This window comes from Anabrus simplex, chromosome 8, assembly GCF_040414725.1.
Source record: "Anabrus simplex isolate iqAnaSimp1 chromosome 8, ASM4041472v1, whole genome shotgun sequence".
Lineage (NCBI taxonomy): Eukaryota > Metazoa > Arthropoda > Insecta > Orthoptera > Tettigoniidae > Anabrus > Anabrus simplex.
This window is the reverse complement of record NC_090272.1, coordinates 183,558,506-183,575,096: the sequence shown is the minus strand read 5'-3', so window position 1 is coordinate 183,575,096 and position 16,591 is coordinate 183,558,506. Positions and strand designations below refer to the sequence as shown.

The 16,591-nt window shown below is 38.4% G+C and overlaps 1 protein-coding gene across 1 annotated transcript in view; it reads right to left on the bottom strand.

The window, feature by feature from the left end:
• Positions 1-8,664, bottom strand: part of Oseg4 (intraflagellar transport protein Oseg4) — a 337,827-nt gene extending 329,163 nt beyond the window's left edge. Inside the window, exon 1 of the mRNA XM_067152561.2 lies at positions 8,406-8,664. Within this exon, the coding sequence (XP_067008662.1) occupies positions 8,406-8,429 (24 nt within the window). The 5' untranslated portion in view covers positions 8,430-8,664. The remainder of the gene's footprint in view (positions 1-8,405) is intronic.
• Between the last annotated feature and the right edge of the window lie 7,927 nt (positions 8,665-16,591).

The window sequence follows — 16,591 nt, the reverse complement described above, 5'->3', positions numbered from 1 at the left end:
TCGGAAGGTTTGGTGCCCTCTTTTGCGAGAAATTTGATAATTATGCATTGCACAACAGACGTGTGCACCTCTTGCTCACTCATGGTATACTGAAGCAGCCCAGGCCTTCACCGTAGTTTGCACGCACAAACCCCTTCTCCAGAACCTCTACCAACGCCCCGGCAAAGCCCCGCCTCAGAATTGTTACAAACAGAAGCAGTACATTCGAATTCCCATTTATATTTAAACCACCTTCATATGATCCAAGTAAAAGGATGCTGCATACAGGAAAATCAATGAAATCTTTGGAGAAAGGAAAACTGGGTGTATGAATATTAAGAGCTCAAATGGAAAAGCACTTCTATGAAAAGAAGACTAGGCAGAAAGATGGCTGGAACATATCCAACAGTTGTATCAAAGGTAAAGACGTAGATGATATGGTTCTGGAACAAGAAGAGGCTGTTGATGCTGATGAAATGGGAGACCAAATTTTGAGGTCAGACGTTGACAGACCTTTGAGGAACCTAAATAGAAACAAGGCACTTGGAATTGATGACATTCCCTCTGAATTACTGACTGCCTTACGAGAAACCAGCATGATGAGGTTATTCCATCTAGTGTGTACGATGTATGAGACAGGAAAAGTGCCATCAGATTTTCGGCAGAATGTTGTTATACATATTCCCAAGAAAGCCGGTGGGCCGATGACCTTAGATGTCAGGCCCCTTTAAACAACAAGCATCAGAAAGCCAGTGCTGACAAGTGTGAAAACTACTGAGCGCCCATAAAATATTAACAAGTATTATTTACAGAAGAATGGAAAGACAAGTTGAAACTGAGTGAAGAAGATCAAATTAGCTTCAGAAGAAATGTAGGAACTCGTGAAGCAATCCTGAGTCTAAGTCTGGTCTTAAAGGACTGAATTAAGAACAAGCCCACGTGCATGGCCTATTTAGATCTAAAATAGGCATTCGATAATGTTCACTGGACCAAGAGGTTTGAGATTTTGAAGGGGATTGGGATCACATTCCAAGAACGAAGAATTATCTACATTCTGTACAAAAATCAGTCTGCAGTGATAAGAATCGAAGACTTTGAAAAATAAGCAGCAATCCAGAAAGTAGTGAGATGAGGCTGCAGTTTGCCCCCCTTCTTTTTCAATGTTTATATAGAACAGGCCGTAAAGAAAATCAAAGAAGAATTTAGAAAGGGAATCACAATCCACAGAGAGGAAATCAAAACCCTGAGATTTGCCGATCATATTGTTATTTCATCTGAGACTGCAGAAGATCTGGAGAAATTCTTGAATGGTATGGACAGAGTCTTGAGTAAGGAGTACAAGACGAAAATAAAAGTCCAAAACAAAAGTAATGGAGTGCAGTCGAACGAAGTCAGGTGATGGAGGAAATATTAGATAAGGAAATTAAGTCTTACAGGAAGTATTAATTTTGTTATCTGGGTAGTAAATTAACTAATGATAGCAGAAGGAGGCCATAAAATGTAGACTAGCACAAGCAAGGACGGCCTTTTTCAACCTCTTAACCGGGGAGTTTCCACTAAGAAACAAACATTCGTAGCGGGAAATATATTTGACTGAAAATGAGTTAATTCGTCACGCCCATTATCATGATGTGGGTGACGAGTTACCCCATCACGCTCATTATGCTTTCACGAATGATGAAGGAACTCGTCCCGCTCACTCATGGGCTTCCGTGAATGACGAATGAACTCGTCCCGCACAATACGCGAGCATGCCTTCACAGAAGACGAGTTATCCAGCTTGCCCGTTTTAACATGAATATGTCATAAGGCTGGTGGTCATCTGAAAATTTGTGTTATGGAAGTTAACATCACAAAAGATGTGACAGAAGTGTAACTCTTGCAGGCTGTGAAGGAAGGTGTGGATCGATGGTCATACAGTGTTAGCTAGCAACCGTGCAGGCTATGTCTTATGGCTGGTGGTCATCTAAAATTAGAAGCCATTGATGGATGGTCATGACTGAGAGACATGTTTATGATCATTTGATTTTCGCAAAGGGAAAAGTGGTTTCTTTTGGTTTGCATTTGGTAATTCAAACCATAATTCAATTTTTTATTTGACTTCTTGTAACTGCTTCAATATTTATTTTACTAACCGATACAAATGTAAAAGGAGCACAGGCTATGCCAGTGCGAAGTGGTTGCATCACTTGTTGTAGGCAAGCTAATACCTTCTCCCTCTTCATTTTCAGAAGCAAGTTCACTGTCACTTTCACCACTTGTCCTATTGTTGCTAACCAAAGAGTTGTCATCTAATTCGTCATCTGAATCACTGAGATGAAGAATAGTTTCACCATACAAACGAGCACGCATAGCCAGTATGTATGGAAAAAATTGAAATGAAATATAGGCACGCACTGTGGCGCAGCAAATCTGAAACCTACTGACATCTATAAAGTAATTGTAGAACTACACTCAACAACAATTAGATACAAGATAACACGCCCCGCATAGCAGATAACAATTTTCGAAGGGTCTACACGAGTTAACTCGTCATTACCCGATTGAGTAAGAACTATTTGTAGAGAAATTAACTCGTCACGTCCGGTTAAGAGGTTAAGAAAATAAATTTGCTCACTTCAAACATTGATATAGAAATCAGAAAAATGTTTCTAAAGACTTTCTTCTAGAGTGTGGTATTGTATGGAAGTGAAACATGGGCGATAACTAGCTCAGAAAGAAAGAGAATAAAAGCTTTTGAAATGTGGCTTTATAGAAGAATGCTTAAGGTGAGATGGGTAGATCGAATCACGAATGAAGAGATACTCAATTGAATTGGTGAGGGGAGATCGATTTAGCTAAATTTGATGAGAAGAACAGATAGAATAATAGGGCACATCTTAAGACACCCAGGTATTGTTTGAGTATTTTTTAGGGAAGTGTACGCGTCGGTTTTCGGAGGCGACGATGTGCCAAAATTTAGTCCCGTAGGAGCTCTTTTACGTGCCAGTAAATCTACCGACACGAGGCTGACGTATTTGAGCACCTTCAAACACCACTGGTGATTAGGCGATTAGCCTTCCACACATAAATAATTTACTTTGTTATTTTTAGGTTGTTGGCAATGTTTACAGTGAGCAGGTTGTAAAAAGGAAGGTATCTACTTTTCTGGTGTAAAACTTTGCAAACAGAAAATCAAAAAGATGGTTGCCTACTAGTCACAATTCCTTCTTTCTAAAAAAAATAAAGCTTCAATTTACAGAAATTGTACATACAGAAATCTTTCAACACATTCAGAGACCTACAGATATTTTTTAGCAGTTACGTAAACCCCTATATCACAATTGAGGCTTTGGTGTTGTGGGTTATGTAGGAAAGTCAATTATTTAGAAAGCAAATGAAAGTGTGCTGAGTTTTCGATCGTGAAGGTGGACGTTTTCTAAAGATTCTTTCAAATCCCAAATTGTTCTGAACAAAATATTAGATTAATTAAAAACTCAGCATATTGAGAAAAACCAATTATGCTATTACTGTGACATAATGCAATTAATGAATGTGTTATCAATAACATTGTTGTGGCATCATACACAACCATTACCCTGGCTCAAGGGAGATACGGTCATCTTCCGGCGCATGTGGGGGTGGGTATCCTCCACATCAGTAGGCCGGTGTGAAGGAGACCTAAGTTCAAGCAGGGACCCAGTTTCACGGGGTATAACGTGGAACCCATGCCCAGAGTTACGGGTGAAGACCTTTACAGCATCTTAGGCAGAGAAGGAGACCTTCGGAATGGTGAAGATGGTGGATGAGGAAACCCATCTTGTCGGGGGAAAATTAGAACAGGAAACCACTACCTTGTGGAGAAGAGGGATCTTCAAGGCTAAGAGAGTAAACCCTGAAAGAAAATCCTCAGATTCGTTAGACTTAGCAGGTCAGCAGATGAGTAAACTTGTACTTGCTTTCAACAATAATACAAGCCTTGGATGGAAGCTTAAAAATGGAAATGGAATTGACAAGTCTCTGGCTACAGTTGCACAGTATGATGGTAATCCTGATGTCTGTGCAAGTGTTAGATCAGAGAACAAAACCCAATTTGGAACAATTAATATTTGAAAAATGAAGGGAAGGAAAATGAATTGATTGACCTAATGGAGATGAAAACTCGGCATCCTGGGATTAAGTGAAGTAAAATGGAAAGGGAAAGGAATGAAGTGGCCTTAATTAAGGTACAGGCCCAGCATTTGCCTGGTGTGAAAATGGGAAACCACGGAAAACCATCTTCAGGGCTGCCGACAGTGGGGTTCGAACCTACTATCTCCCGAATACTGCATACTGGCCACACTTAAGCGACTGGAGCTATCGAGCTCGGTAGATGGGATCATGATAAAATGGGAGATCTGAATGCTCATGTAGGAACTGATAGAATGGGATATGAGAATGTTCTGGGCCCACATGGGTATGGTGATAGAAATAAAGATGGAGAGAAACTGTTGGAGTTTTGTATCAGAAATAACCTGATAAAAAAGAACACATGGTTTATGAAGAGGAATAGCCATAAGATCAGCCAATATAGTTGGGATGGACACTCCTTGATTTTATAATAACAGATCGAGAATGGGGAAGATACGTCATGAATATGAAGACAATCCCCAGTGAAAGTATGGAAGGTGATCATAGATTACTGAATGTATGTATGTTTAGTCATCAGCCCGAAGGCTCGTTGGATCCTCAACAGTTCCGCCATGAGCTGTCATAGATGGCCTAGGCATCACTGAAGAGGCGTACTAGGGAAATGAGGAGTGAGGTAGTTTCACGTTGATTTCCTCACCGAGCCAGAAGTTGCTATAACATATCAGTCTGCCAAGCACACTGAAATGCATGCACCAACTGGCCCTATGAGCAACAGTTTCACACCATTCATAGCCAGGACTGGCTGCGTAAGGAATGGTATTACTAGCATCGCTCATACCTCAGACACTTTCATATTGTCAAAGCCAAGGATAAGACAGAGACAGATCAATGAAAGTAACAAAATTGCTCTAGCCCATACCAGAAGACATAGTGCACTGTAAACACTAGGTCCTGCCAGCAAAGGCATGATTATTGAATATGGAATTAAAACAAGTAAAAATCTTTAAAAATGTATGGAAGAAGAAACCAAAGATAAGCATTTGGGAACTGGAGGAGGATAAAAGAATGGCATTCCAAGATTGCATAAAAAGGAAGTTGCCTAACACGGAAATACGAAGTAAAGAAGAAGAGTGGGACAATTTCAGACAGACATCTGTGGAAGCAGCAATAGAGGTATGTGGAAAAACAAAAGCAAAGGTTAAGGGAAAGGAGACACGGTGGTGGACAGACAAAATAAAGAAATAAATAAAAGAAAGGAACAAGGTGAAGAAAGAAATGGATAAGGAAAAGCAAAAAACGTATCGGAGGGATGAGAATAAGATAGAAAGGTTACATGTGGAACACGAAAGATTGAGAGTACAAGTAAAGAGGAGTATCAAGGAAGAAAAGGAGAAATGTTGGGGAGAGTTTACCAACAAAATTGAGCAAGATAGTCGAGGAAATAAGAAACTATTATAGGCCTACAGAGTAATAAAATCGAAGAGAATAAATCAAGAAAAGAGAATAAATCAAGAAAAAATCAAGACATTAGAGAGAGAAGATGGATTCATAGTACATGACGAAAAGGGTCTTCAGAAGGTGATGGCAAAGTATTTCGAAAAACTTTATAATGAGGATGACTGCTCGGAGGAAGAAGGAGATAAGGAAATGGGAATAACAGATGGAGAAAAAGAAGAGAACCTGATAACATGGTTGGAACTTGAAAGGGCAGTGAAAACAATGACCAAAGGTAAAGCTAGTGGAAAAGACGAATTCAATGCTGATATGGTTAAGACAGCAGGAAGCATCGGTCTACAGTGGATATACCGAGCACTCAATGCCATATGGAAGGATGAAAGGATACCCGAAGATTGGAAACAAGGAAGCATTGTACCATTGTTCAAAAAAGGAAATAAGAAGAAATGTGAAAATTATAGAGGTATAACACTATAATCACATGGGCTAAAAATAATGGAGAAAGTTGGACAAAAGACTGAGGGATATAACAGAAACACAGTTAGAGGAAGAGCAATATGGCTTTAGACCAAATAAATCAACAACAGACTTGATATTTACAGTGTGAACAATAATGGAAAAACATCTGGAAAGAAACATGGAAGTCATCTTCGTATTTTTGGATTTGGAAAAAGCTTATGATACAGTTAAGAGAAAACATGTATGGGAACGCCTACTGAACAAGAATGTACCAAAATCATTAATTAACAAGATAAAAATGTTGTATCATGAGAGTAAAAGCAGTGTACAAGTGGGGAGTGGTGACTCTGAAACATTTTATACAAAAAAAAAGGTCTCAAACAAGGAAGTGCACTGTCGCCATTATTGTTTATTATATTGATGGACGAAATCATAAAACGTGTAAAACAGAGTATCAGTAGTGATGAAGTGTATTCTTTGGTATTTGTAGATGATGTGGTGATTTGGGGAAAGGGAGAAAAAGTACAAAGGAGACTGGATGTTTGGAGTGAAAATTTGAAGGAATTTGGAATGGTAATTAGTAAAAAAGAAAAGTGTAGTCATGCACTGCGGAAAAAAAGAAAAAGAGAAGCCAAATGAACATAGACGGAGAACGGTCAGAGAATAGGAGTTTACATATCTGGGTAGCATTATTAATGGAAGTAATGAAATCAACCCTGAAATTAATAACAGACTAAGTAAAGGTACAATATTTTATCAAGTCAGAGAGCTTTTATGGTATGACACAGTACCCAAGAGAAGGAAATTAACATTATATAAACAGTATTTCATGCCAATTGTAAAATATGGACTAGAAACGCTGGTAACTAATAAGAGACAAGATAGTAAGATCCAAGCAGTAGAAATGAAATTTTTAAGAACATTGGTTAAAAACACAAGAAGAGATAGAATTCAAAATATTAAAATCAGAGTATATAGAACTGTTAGTACCGAACATACAGAAAGCAAATTATTACTCCAGCCCGGCTGTCAAGATTTTCACACCTGCTGAACGATTGTAGTTTGTTTACAACGCTCGCGGCCTTCTCGGGAGGGATGTCGTCAAATGGTGCTGAGTGCTGACAACCTCTGTACTTAGGAACTAATGAATGAGTGGTGCTTCAATAGCTGTAGAGACAAGCACAGGAGATCTGGGAGCGTAAGCCCCCAGGTTAGAAGCCGTGACGCGGCCCTAGGTCTTTAGTTTCATGTCGAAACACGATTAGTCTGGGCTGGTTCTTGCCGTGCAGACGGTTAGGATATGACCTGGACAACACCAATGGTCTGGAGTGGTTCTTGCCATGCGGACGGTTAGGATAGGATCTGGATGAGAGCAGTGATATAGTGACAAGGAAAGGGGGTCTGGGGGCATAAGACCCCACGTTAGAAGCCGTGAAGCGGCCCTAGGCCTCTACTTTTGTGTGGAAACACGATTGGTCTGGACTAGTTCTTGCTGTGCGTACGGTTAGGATAGGACCTGGACAAAACCATTGGTCAGGGTTGGTAACGTATTATGATTAACTTTATTGACGGGAACGAGATCACGTGCCATTTCACATTGGCCAATAGGAATGCAAGTAGCTACTTCAGAAATGAAAATGGCATGTAACAGTCTTCATTAGGTTATAAAAGTAAATGTCATCGCTGCCGGGACAAAACCTCCTATGTGAAATATTTTAGCTTTGAACTTTAGCTGGTAAGGTTCTGTCATCTAAGGTGCAATATTGTGTGAATATTGTCAATGCATTCTCACTCTTCATAACGTATGTGCTGCGGGTCAGTATATCTCCAAAAGTATTCTGGAGTAATACCGAAAGAAGGACTGAGATGGTTCAGACATGTAAAAAGAATGGGAAAGGAACAGGTAGCAAGAAGGGAATTGGAAAGAGACCAGTTGGAAGACCGAGAAGAAGGTGGGTGGATCAGATTTGGGAGGACATTAGAGAAGCTGGATTGGCTGTGGTGGAAGTAATGGAGCAGGAAAAGTGGAAGGACAGAAAGGAGTGGAGGAGGCTTGTTAACCACACCCGGGCGACTGGAGTGGGACATCGATGATGATAATTATTGATAACATTCATCATCAGTCAGACATACAGTGCTTCTGTACGCTGTGACAAAAAATGTGACAGATATCATATATTGTAGTGCAAAAAGAAGTCATTAACTCAATTTTTTTTATAAAGAGACCTTAATAAGTTACGTAGTGTATAATCTGTTGATTTATTACGTTAATTATTTATTAAAATTAGATATCCTGTATTGCTATTAGCTGCTGTAAATAATTATTATTTATTGCTTAAAGATCATTGTTTGCAATAAATAACTCTTAATAATATTCAAAGAGAATTATGGCATTTACAAACCTTTTTGCTCAAATATATGAACATTTTGACGGAGGGAGTACAGACACAGAATCGTAGAAATTTCAGATCTTAAACTGTCATAGTAGCCAAGAAATTTAAAAGAGCCGCCCCATTTAGCGATTTACAAAAATAAATCCATTCTTTCTCATTTTAACTTCCTCTTGGTAAGCTTTCCGTTCATTTTTGAACGAATCGTCTTGTGTATATACCCTGCCATAATATTTAAATAATTAAAAATACGGACCTATATACATTTTGTATCAACAAACTCTAACAAAAGACGAATGGAATTCCAAAGATGCACTACTGAAAGAAGAGAGAGTCGACGATCTATGTTCCAAATACTATCATGATGGAAGATATATATCTTCCTCTTCCTCTTGAAAGATTGGGGCCATCCAGTCTCAGTTTGTCATAGCATCCGTCACGTAGAACTCCGGCCAGATTTCTTCTCTTTTGCTTAACCTTAGATTTAGGTGAGCAGTGGCTTGGGGTGTCGATGGCACAGAAAGATATCTAAGGTCCTCAATAAGGAAAGGTTGCTGAGCTAGTTCATAAGCTAGTCTAGATGGAGATGTCTTAGAAATACCTAATATTCTTTTCAGAAAGGTAGGTAGCTTTCACTTTTTCAGAGGTAGTTATGTCAGATGTTGATAATTTGTCCCAGATTAAATCTATGCCATATGTCAGAATGGGTAGTATCTTTGCATGAAAAAGTTTCATTGCTGAGCCTATTGATATTTTGGTTGGGTCTTGTATATCGTAAATTCCTCTTATTGCTGCTGCTGCTCTTTCCCTCACATGTATTTTGAATGAGGATCCTGACGTTTGTAGAGTGATGCCAAGGTAACGAAAATTATTTACTGTAGTTAAATCTACCCCTGCATATGAAATTTTATCTGTCGCTGCTATTCTTCCTCCTTTTCTGAAGACCATACAGACTGTCTTGTTCTTGTTAACCTGGAAGTCGTTTGTTTCGGCCCATTCCTGTAGTCCATCTACAGCGACCTGAAGGTCTTCTCTGTTTCTCGAACCTATTATCATGTCATCTGCGTATGCATACAGCACTGTTGGCAAATTATCTGTTATTCTTGTGATGTCTGTTGTAGCTACGTTAAAAAGCGTAGGACTAATGGGGTCTCCTTGTAACACAACATTTCTTTGAGTGATGGGGGAAGAAAGTGATACCCCATCATCTATTCTCACGCTATTATAGGCTAGAAGGTTATTTATTACAATCTTAAGTTCGTTGTCTGCTCCAATCATGCCGTCTAATTTTTCCATTAATTTTGATCTGTTGAGCATGTCGAAAGCCTTGCTGAAGTCAATGAATATAGCATAAAATTTTCCTTTTGGGTGCCTAAGTGCTTCTTGCACCTCATCTAGTAAATTAGCGACAGCTTGTAGAGTTCCTCTGCCTTTCCTGAAACCGAATTGTTCTTCTGGGAGATGATCATCTATTAGTTCGTTAAGTTTTTGATTAATGATTTTTGTATATACTTTCATGATGTTGTTCTCTAGCGCTATCCCTCTATACGAGTTTTCGTCATCAGGCTCTCCTTTTCCCTTGTATAAGATTTTTATGTAGGACGTCCTCCAACATTCCGGAATTCTACCTGTTTCTAGACATTTATTGAATAGCTTGGTCCAATAAGGTGCTAGCAATTGTAGAGTGTCTTTTAGATTCTCGTTGTAAATTCCATCCGGACCGGCTGCTTTGTATTTTTTATTGTCTTGAATTGTTCTCGTCACTTCATCTATTGTTATTTCTAGATTTTTTGTCGAACATTTTGCGACATCTAGTGCTAATGTTCGTCTTCCTGTATTTAGTACCAGTGGCGGCCGGTCAGTACGTGCTACCGGGCTCCAGTACGTAGCTTGAAACTGTAAGGAATATTATTTATGTACAGTAAAATTATCCTGGTGCCTTTTCGTTTTGAGTACGATATGAATTTGTGTTTTGTGAAAATCAGGACGAGATCTGTCGAACACCTAGCGCCGTTCTCCCGGGGAACAAGGCTAGTGCTCATGTGAAGTGAGCCCTTGCCTGTGGCCTGGGGGAAGCAATACGCAGGTGCAGCCAAGCTTGCAACACTCCCCCTAGCCGGCGGAGTATACCATAAACCGGGATCAACTTTCACTGATCCCGTCTATAGTTACTTCCTCTCCCGCAAGGGGGTAGAAGTACTCGATGTCTCCTGCTACCTTGATGTTAACGGCCGACTGGATCCCTCGCTGCGCTCCTCAGCTAGCTAGAGCGACGCATCAAGTCGGCCTTGTGATGTTGAACGTGGTAAGCGAGTCTGCCACTAGAGAGTAGCATCGTCTGGGCTCGAAAGTAAAGCGTAAGCGGAGGCAATCTATCTCACACATGCTTATTAAAATATCCATCTTCCTTTTGTGTCAAAAATAAGGAATTCGTAGGTGAGTCAAAGAATCTTTGAGTGACCCTAAATGTCATCCCGCATTACAATGTAATTTACTCTGGTGAAATGAAATAGCGTATGGCTTTTAGTGCCGGAAGTATCCGAGGACATGTTCGACTCGCCAGATGCAGGTCTTTTGATTCGACACCCGTAGGCGACCTGCGAGTCGTGATGAGGATGAAATGATGATGAAGACAACACATACACCCAATGATGGTTAAAATTCCAGACCCAGCCGGGAATTGAACCCGGGATCCTTGTGACCAAAGGCCAGCGCGCTAACCATTTAGCCATGGAGCCGGACATTTACTCTGGTAATAGGGGAGGTCTCAATGAATCAGTTGGCAGTTCTTTCAGTTGCTTTGTGCGGTTTTTAATCTCGCGGTTATATTACTGGTGCGTGTTTTTTCTGTCATTGTGTTAGTGCTCAAGTTTATACGGAGATTTATCAAATTATTTATCCACTGCTGTGTATATAAAGTGAAATTAAATTAGTGTTCTTAGTGGGGATCTATATTCCCACGATTCTATTTGCACTGATGTAAGTTGCGCCATTAGGTTAGTAAAAACAATATTTCTCGAATGAATTATTTATCTCGTAGACAGTTGTCGAAGAATTCATCTGCTTCCAAATTAATGTTGTTTTTGTTTGTTCTGAGTTATAAATTGTGAGAAAAGTTGTATTGTTATTATTATTATTATTACCAAGTTTGAAGTATGCGTTGTTCATCATGGCAATATGCAGATTTAAAACAGCGTATTTAGCTTGTTTTTTGTAGCACGTAGGACGATTTTTTCACGAGCCGCAACTGTTTAGTACATTATTAAAGTGGGTTTCCCAATTATTCATGTTTATTTGATTCGATGGATTCACCCTTTTCTTCTTTAGAGCTACAAAAGGATCTCTTAAAGCTTCTTGGGCTTTCTGTTGTGCCTGCATTTCGGTATAGTTGCTCCTTTTCGATTTCAGTAATTGTTTATAGTTTCTTCGTTGTATCGCGTACGCTTGTAAGGTGATTACAGTTTTAAGTTTTCTGGCTATATGTAGTAAGTTGAGCGTTTTTCTTCTTTCTATGTAGCATTCTTCATCAAACCATTCTTTGGACTTCCGAGGTTTCTTGTGGAACAAAGAATCCCTTATTATTCCATTGATGGCGTCTAGAGCTGTTTCGAGATTACCTTCCTCGATGAGCTGATGAGTCTCTTCTATTCTTTGGCTGTTTTCCCTGAGTATGTTTTCGTCTATATTTCTTGATCTTCTGTTTTATTGCCCACAAATGTGCATGGAAAAAAAAGGCGAAGCTACAGAGAAGAGCACTCACGGTTTAGTAACATGAGCGACCGCTAGGTGGCGCACGCCAGTTCACTGTCGCAGTAGCAGCGCTGAGAGGGAGCGCCGAGAGGAACGACAATGCTGCCAACTGTTGCATTTTAGAACCTCTGAATGACCTTTTTTTCTTGCCGTGCGGACAGTATGCGCCGCGGCCGTAGTTAAGAGCCTCTCGAAGGGAGTATGGCTCCCGAAGGGAGCCACTGTTCTCATGACAGAGAATGGTGGTAACAAATTCTCGGCCTCATCCTAGGTGTCAGTGACGTCATCCTCTTACTTACGTGAACCAATCACCGTTATAAGCAATGGAGTATGGCGTCTAAAACAGTATTTCTTATTATAAAAGTAAATATTCTTCTAGGGGCGGGCGGGTTGGTCTCTGGCAAGCGTATTGAACACATCTCTCTTCCTCGATCATTATAAGGTAAAATTGAAAGCATTTCAAGTAACATTCTATGTAATAATCGTTGAGTTCCCCTCTCCGTATTTTTACCGAAAAAAACTTCTGAGCAGTCGTCCGTACAGAATTTTGTTAAGGATTCTATTCTCAGTTTACACTTGATACAGCAGAGACAATACGCGACACTCAGCGAGATATCGAGGGATAGCTATTAGAGCTCTCACTCTAGCGGATTGAACTGAAAACTACTGATTCTGTCATAAGAGCACGTGTATTTGTGTGCGAAGTTTTTGGTGTTATTTATGCGTTTTCAGTGAGTTGACATAACTAAATAGTAGCGTGGGTTATATATTGGTGTTCTGTGGTGTGTCATTTCTTGATATCTCCAAATACAGTACAGACAGTACGCGACACTTCCGGATTTAGCCTTGTTAAAATGGGAGACAATTCGCAAGTGGCGCTCCCAGTGGCGTGACCTGAAAATTCGCGCTACATTCAAATATCAGTGGAAAGGTATAGACGGAAATGAATAAATAAATTATGTCTAGAAAAAAAGTGTTGCTAAAATATTAACTTCAAAGTTGCTAAAAGCAATTCTGGATACATGAATGAAGAATTATTTAACAGGTTATTATTTAAAGACTGAAATTAGACATATAATCAAGATGTGAAATGGACTGCTGTAAAAAGGGCTTGATCTTTCATTTATGCATTACCTTTTTAGCTTCAGAATTCCTGCCTGAACATTCATGTCTAGATTTTTCTAATTCAAAATTCTGGTCCAAATCCACAACAAGTGCCGACACAAATAAACTGAGAACAAGGTCTGGAAAAATAAGAAGAAGATAGTACTGGGAGCTTCAACAATATAATATGAAGTGGAAGACTCAATTCTAAATTTCTGGATTTATTGACGGAGAAATCAAACCTACGAACTCTCACGTGAACCAAACCCGCTTTCCACATTTTGCAAGACAGCCCCTACAAGAAGTAGATAGAAGTATTTTTCATGAAGTCTTCCCAAATTACTATGTTTGTGCTTATTTCAAACACTATTATAAAAGGCTAAAAAGACAGGGTTAAAGGAAATAGTCTGACGGTATTAAATGATAACAATAATAGTAATAATCATATTGCTTCAGCTATTGTGTGCCGGCATTTTAATTTGACATCATTTACGCTGCCGGGACGTCGATTGCAATCTTCCATTTCACTCTAATAGATATCCCTTGATTGATCGATGACCAAGTTTTGATTAATAAATGCCATATGTGTTACCAGAAATCTTTTACATGGAAAACGGAAAAAGCAGCTTGAACAGATAAGCGTGGAAATTATAAATGCAGCTTCACCTGTTGTTCTACAATGGCTGTAACATAGATTGGTAATATGTATATGGATACAGAAATTTATTCCAGAAGAATGGGGAAAGTGAATAATAAAATCAGTGTATGATATTAAGAAGGGGAACGAGAAAGTAAGTGGTATCTACTGTATTAAGGAATCACAATCTCATAAGCTGTTTTTTCCTCTCTAGTGGTTTAAAGTCACACAAACTCATCGAAGGTTTTCAGCGATGCAACGATGGGAAAGAGCTAATAATTGGGAAGTTAGTGGCTATGGCTTTAATTAAGGGAGAGCCCCAGCATTCACCTGGTGTGAAAATGGAAAACCACAGAAAACCATCTCCAATACTGCTCATTGTTAGATTCGAACCCACCATCTCCTGAATGCAAGTCCACAGCTACACGGCCCTAACCACACGGCTAACGCGATTGCTGTCACCACTGTTATTTATAATGGTAATGGAACTAACTGTTAAGGAATTAAGGAAACATTCAGTTAAAGAGTGATTTGTTGATATTGTATGGCTCTGAAGATAATTTTCCATGGTTTCCTATTGTTCAATTGTTTCCACACTCCTAGCCCTTTCTTACCCTATCATTGCCATAAGACCTGTCTTTGTCGGTACAACATAAATTGGAAAAAGAATGGCTTTAGGCATGGCAGATTGAAGATGGATCCCATCTTTAGTATGAGAGTTGATGGAAAGACATTGGGAGTATGGCAAGGATCTAGCAATGACATTTCTCGATATAGTAAAGGCACAAAATTACAAATGATGGATTTAAATAATTAGGGTTTATTATTAGAAATACTCGGGGACTTATGGATTTTAAATCGTAAAATCTAGAAGAAGTAGAAGGTCGGTCACTTATATGAAGTAAGGCGCACTAGGCCTATACCTTAAAAATCTTATTCAGTCATCTTGTTAGAAGTAAACTTGAATATGATTGTGTAGTGTGGGCTCCTCAGTACATGTGTACAATTAACGAAATAGAAAAAAATACAAAACAAATTTTTGTGATATTTATATTTTTTAAAATATAACCGATCATCATATCAGCAAAGAGTTTCTTATAGAACTCTGTTAAATGAATTTGGTTTAATGCAGCTCAGTACACGTAGAATATTAGCTCAACAGATATTTCTTTACAAGACAGTTAATGGAATATTAGCTAACCAAGAGTTTCTTAAAAGAATCAACTTCAATACCAAGAGGGTAACTCTACGTTTGAGACAAACATTTTACTGCCCCTTCTCAAGCACCTCACATCATAAAAATTCAAATGTGTGAAGTATATAACAGAATATCTTCAGACAGCAGACAAATAGATTTAGCTTTATCACTTCCTTTATTTTCAAAAATGTTAAAACAATATTTACATTATAATGAATAATTTATTGGAGGAAATTAATTCAGCACTGAAATATGATGTATGTAATGCCACTATTATGTTTCCAATGTATATGTGTTTGCGTATTTGCTATTCTTGTGGATATTTTTTTTCGTTTTTCTCTGCTAATTTGTTTTATCTTCTTTAACTATGATATTTTATATGTTTGTATGTTTTATTGAAAATACGTTTAAATTATTCTTAATTTAGTCGTGGCAATCTTGGTTTTTTAATTGTTATATATTATTTTGTACATATAAGTACCATTTATATATCGAATGTATTTTGTACCATCCATTGTAACTGGGGATATACCCTGTTATGGATGTATTAATAAATAAATAAATAAATAAATAAATAAATAAATAAATAAATAAATAAATAAATAAATAAATATAACACATGATACGTGTACACAGAAGAAAGGTTTTGGAAACAATGTCAAGAAAGGAAGGTGGCAAACAAACGATTGAACTTCTACATACTGTATGGCAGTATCACAGTTAAATAGAAATAACAAATAACGTAGTCCAACCTATTCAATACATGTAAATAAGAAATATAGTGTTACATTCCTGTTTAACTATAAGCGGAAACGGTATCGGTTTCGACCCCAATCTGGGTCATCAACAGCCGAATAAAATGCAAAAACAATGCATAGGTAAATAAGAAATTAAAGAATGAGTCTTTCACAAAAACAGTTGAAGAAGCAATATAAGATAATGGGGATTGGCACTGTACGATTTTAAATCGTAAAATCTAGAAGAAGTAGAAGGTCGCTCACTTATATGAAGTAAGGCGCAATCTTCTGAATAGTAGCACAACACACGCAACGTTTGGCACTGTGTCTCAAAATATTTACGAGAAGAGGTGAACAAGAAGATGTACAATATTATAGGGAAGGATCTACCTTTCAATACTCCGTAGTAAGTTGAACTAAAAACCTGTTTATTGGGACCGGTTTCAACACATTTCAAGTGTCATCATCAGCCAATTAGCGAAGATCTTAAAACAACTAATACATTGAACACAGGCAAAAAATTAACATTGTATCATATCGTAGCAATTCAGTTAATGTTCAAAACACAATAATCACAGTCAAGAGAGTAAACAGAACATCACTATCTTGACCCGAAAACAAATATAGTTGAAGTTCATAAGCAGGTCAAGTATGCACTTAAGTAAAGTCGTTGCTAGGCAGGTCTTGTAGGCATTTGTTTCTCCGGCCGAAGAGTAAAGGTGACGTGAATGAAGTCTTAGGAAAACAGTGTAGGAATTAATTTCGTCAAATT